The following is a 3,829-nucleotide window of genomic DNA, read 5'->3' on the forward strand; positions in this document are numbered from 1 at the left end:
CGCGGTTGTTATAAGAACGCGGATTATTTAATAGCTGTTGTTGGTGAAAAAAATAATAATTAAAAAGAACGAGCGTAAAATCTAAACTCATCGAATGTGTGACATGAACAGTGATGGCGAATACCAAATCGAAGAGCACCTCGGGTTCGCGGCTTCAAACTCCGGATAAGTTGACATTATTCGTGCATTGTTAAACAAGACTGCTTGGAGAAATTGAGAGTTTCGTTGCGGCACGAAGCTGGAATCAATATGTGATGTGTACCAGGGCGTGGAAGAATTGGCGGCGCACGTTCAAAGTGTTCATGCAACCATTCAACAACAACAGTGTTCCTGCAACCATTCAAGCTATTCTGCCATATTATCGGTGAGTGTTAAGAATTAAGTATTTAGATATTGTTCGATCTTTTCGCGATTGATTATGATACGTTATATCCTTATGTTGTTTTTTTTGCTATTCTTGATATATGCTTTGCATATACCGGACATTCGCTGCTAGATGCCGCATGTCCAGTATCTTGTCTTGACTTTACCAATACACAATTCACGCATTTAAGGGACGATGAACCACAGTCTACAGTACACCTGAAGCAAGCTTCATTGTTCTTGCAATCAGTGGCCAAAGTGCCCACATCGGAAGCATCTCATGACGTGAATAGCTGTGTTAATGGCACAGCTATCAAAACCTATTTTAACTCTCCCTGAGTCTTTAATTTTCATTGTCCAGTCCAGTTCGATTCGATCGATTCGTTCGATTACATTTATTGCATATCTGAGAGTTGTGTATAATATATTTTATTTGAGCAGTCAACTTGGGGAAATAATATCTTTTGAGAATTTGTGATCTATTTTCTTCCTCCTCTAATTCCTCCATGTGCTCTATTGTGCTCCCTTCGGATGATATCCGCTTTGGTCATCTGGTCATTGGTACTTAGTATATCTTCAAGCGGCATAGCGATTGATGATAATTCGTAGATTGTTGTTGCTTAAACTGTATTAGTGCAAGTCTCTTTAATCGCTTTAGGTGCTTCAAATGCATATTTGATCACGGAGGAGTGTTCGATCGATCAGGGGTGTATCAGTGTAGGGGACCCTCGATCAGGGGCCGGATGAGCGTTCAGCACCCTGTTATCGCCGTACTTTTTCACGTAGCGTCAGGCGGTGTGTCGTTCGATGGTTGTGCTCACGTTGGTGAATCGGTTCTCGCTCAGCGTGATGGTGGGTCGTAGCGTCGGTCGTCTCCAAAAACCACGCGGTTTTTCACTTCGTTGAGTTTTTTGGGGTTCACTAACTGGTCACTTCACTTTTTTTTTTCATTTTGGGTCACCAATGTAAGTGTCACTCTTGGTGCAATGACACCTACTCGTTACTCGTATCACAGAATAACCGTGTGGTTTTATAAGTCACGTATGATTCGTTTTATTTGTATCACAGGTTAATCGCGTCGTTTGTCGAATGTGCCCCCGTTGGGCTTCTCCGCTATCGCTGACAACGTCCGTCGCAACAATGCCTGTCTAATCTCTTCATTTCTTTGTTCTTCTTCCATTTCACAAAACCGCGCTTGTTTTTCCAACCTCAATACCCAGTCACTGAATGCCTCATTTCCTTGCATGGCCATTTCTCTCAGCTTTATGAAATAATAAAGACCGAGGGAAACACCTCGACACATCACACATACCACTGAAATACGCATCCAGTGCCTGCACTGTTCTGTCATAACTGCCTTCCTTATCTTCCTTGGCCTCGATTACCGACAATAGGTAATTGCCCCCGAATATTTTCAACGCATTCAACCTACTTCTTTGTGACGCAACGCCCTTGCACTCTACAATCCTGTTGGCGTTAAACGCTTTTCTTTCCTTTCAAGAACTTTAGAACCTTTTTCGAGCTCCTTCTCAAACTATATTTTTATATCAGCTTGAAGCGCTGAAAAACGTGTTCCTCTTTTTTCTTTGTTCCCCACTGACTCCCCGACTCACTGACAGGCCTTTTGACAGTTCTTTTTTGGGCCATTTCTTTGGGCCTTCTTTGGGTCGATCACAGGGTGAACCGAACTTGTTGTCAATGTCAATTTATCTTCCTAACATTCTCCCCACCGTAGAACTGCCCAGAACTGGAGAAGTTCCACCACCTCCGACTTCGAGTACTGCCAGCTTCGCTACCGGCCTCTTGTAAATTCCGCTGCTAGTTTGAACCGCTGCTTGTCTGACGATGCCGTCCTTCCCAGCAAATGTTTCCAAGACTCGTCCTCGGGTCCATTTTTTTCGGCTGCTTTCGTCGATGATGACCACTAAGTCTCCCTTGGTTATATTCTTGGTGGGCAAGAACCATTTGGTTCTTTTCGTAAGAGTGGGCAGGTACTCCGTTGTCCAACGTTTCCAGAAGCGGTCCAGATTAACTGTGATTCCAGCCCAGGCTCTAATCGCCGTCGCTTTTCCAGATATGTCACCCTGGGATGTCTTCCGCTCACCAGAGGATGCTCCTAGCAGGAAGTGATTCGGCGTTAAGGCTTCATGCTCCTCCGATTCAAGAGGGAGGTAGGTCAACGGTCTGCTATGTAGGTGTAGGTGTTAATTGTAGGCAGCTGACAGCACAGGAGCCGAAACGGGGACTCTCACGGTAGAGAGGCGCGGGATGACTGACAGCACGAGTGATAATGGACGTAACACGAGAGTACTCACGATGAAGCGGCGCACTACAGCTGACAGCACGACGATGGACACGCGAGAGTCATTGCCCTTCACCGAGGTACGCTGCGGAGCTGCACAGGATCGTATGGTGCTTTGCCCGGCAGTGCTGGCACGTTTTGTCTGAAGGACAATCCGTTGCTTTGTGCGAGCGCGAGAAGCAATTGATGCACTTGCCTCTCTCCATGATATAGTTTACGCACTCCAACGCCGAGCGCGCCCGCAGCTCCGGGCAGAAGTTGCTCTCGTGACCCATTTTGTCACACGCGTAGCAACTTCGCTTTGTCTTTGCGTCCCCGCTGGCACGTGGTGCTGGCAACGTCGCGGGCGTCGGCGGGGTCTTGGGCGTCGGCGGGGTCCTGGGCGTGACAGCCACGAAGGCTGTCCTGCACGGCGTGGAACGATTTTGGGAGGGCTTGGGGCCGGAGGCACGTGAGCCTGGTTCCCGCGACCTTTTTGGCTCATAATAGAGCTGGTTGGCCATCTTGTCCAGCTCTTCCCGGAGCTCTTTCCACGTGGGAATCGCTTGCTGGTCTGCCCGGCGAGCGACTCTGGACAGGCTTTCCTCGTCTAGTTTACTGAGCACGATGCTCACGATGAGCCCGTCCTCGATGGCTGAGGCCACGTTAGCGGTCGCGCTAGCGATCCGCCGGGCTGACGTGATGGCCGTCTCCACCACGTCTATGAGCCGCATCAGCCCGTTCGGGCACGCGCTTGTTAGCCGTGGCGCTTCGATGATGGCACGACAATACCCCAGGAACGCCACGCGCTTCTTATAGAAACGCTCCTGGAGCCGTGCCCACGCGTCCGCGAACGGCATCCCCACGCTCTCGAAAGCTTCGGCGCTCTGCCGCGCCGGGGGGAAGCCGTCAAAGCATTGCAGAAGGTACGCGTATCGAGTTGCGTTCTCTGGCCAGCCGCTGAGCCGCTTTTCAAACCTGAAGGCGAACGCTGGCCACTCCAACGGATCGCCTCCGAACTTTGGCAGGTCGATCCTCGGTAGATGTTCCTGCTGGGAGTCTGCGACAACGGTGTCCATCATGGAGATGGACGCCGCGTCCGCCTTTCGCAGGCGGCCCAGCGCCACCCGTGCGGTGGCGTACGCATCGCTAACGGGCCTCGCCGCTGCGAGGTGCCCGATTTTG

At 50.0% G+C, this 3,829-nt stretch overlaps 1 protein-coding gene across 1 annotated transcript; it reads right to left on the reverse strand.

The window, feature by feature from the left end:
• Positions 1–2,727: 2,727 nt before the first annotated feature.
• LOC128276109 (uncharacterized) lies at positions 2,728–3,378 on the reverse strand. The gene has a single exon (XM_053014577.1). The coding sequence runs from the start codon at positions 3,376–3,378 to the stop codon at positions 2,728–2,730; it is 651 nt and encodes a 216-aa protein (XP_052870537.1).
• Positions 3,379–3,829: the final 451 nt, after the last annotated feature.

The sequence above is a fragment of the Anopheles cruzii genome, unplaced genomic scaffold (assembly GCF_943734635.1).
Source record: "Anopheles cruzii unplaced genomic scaffold, idAnoCruzAS_RS32_06 scaffold00512_ctg1, whole genome shotgun sequence".
Classification (NCBI taxonomy): Eukaryota; Metazoa; Arthropoda; class Insecta; order Diptera; family Culicidae; genus Anopheles; species Anopheles cruzii.

What these genes read in the sequence shown, in the direction of transcription:
- LOC128276109 (XM_053014577.1), bottom strand. Translation starts at nt 3,378, where the DNA reads ATGCGGCTCATAGACGTGGTGGAGACGGCCATCACGTCAGCCCGGCGG.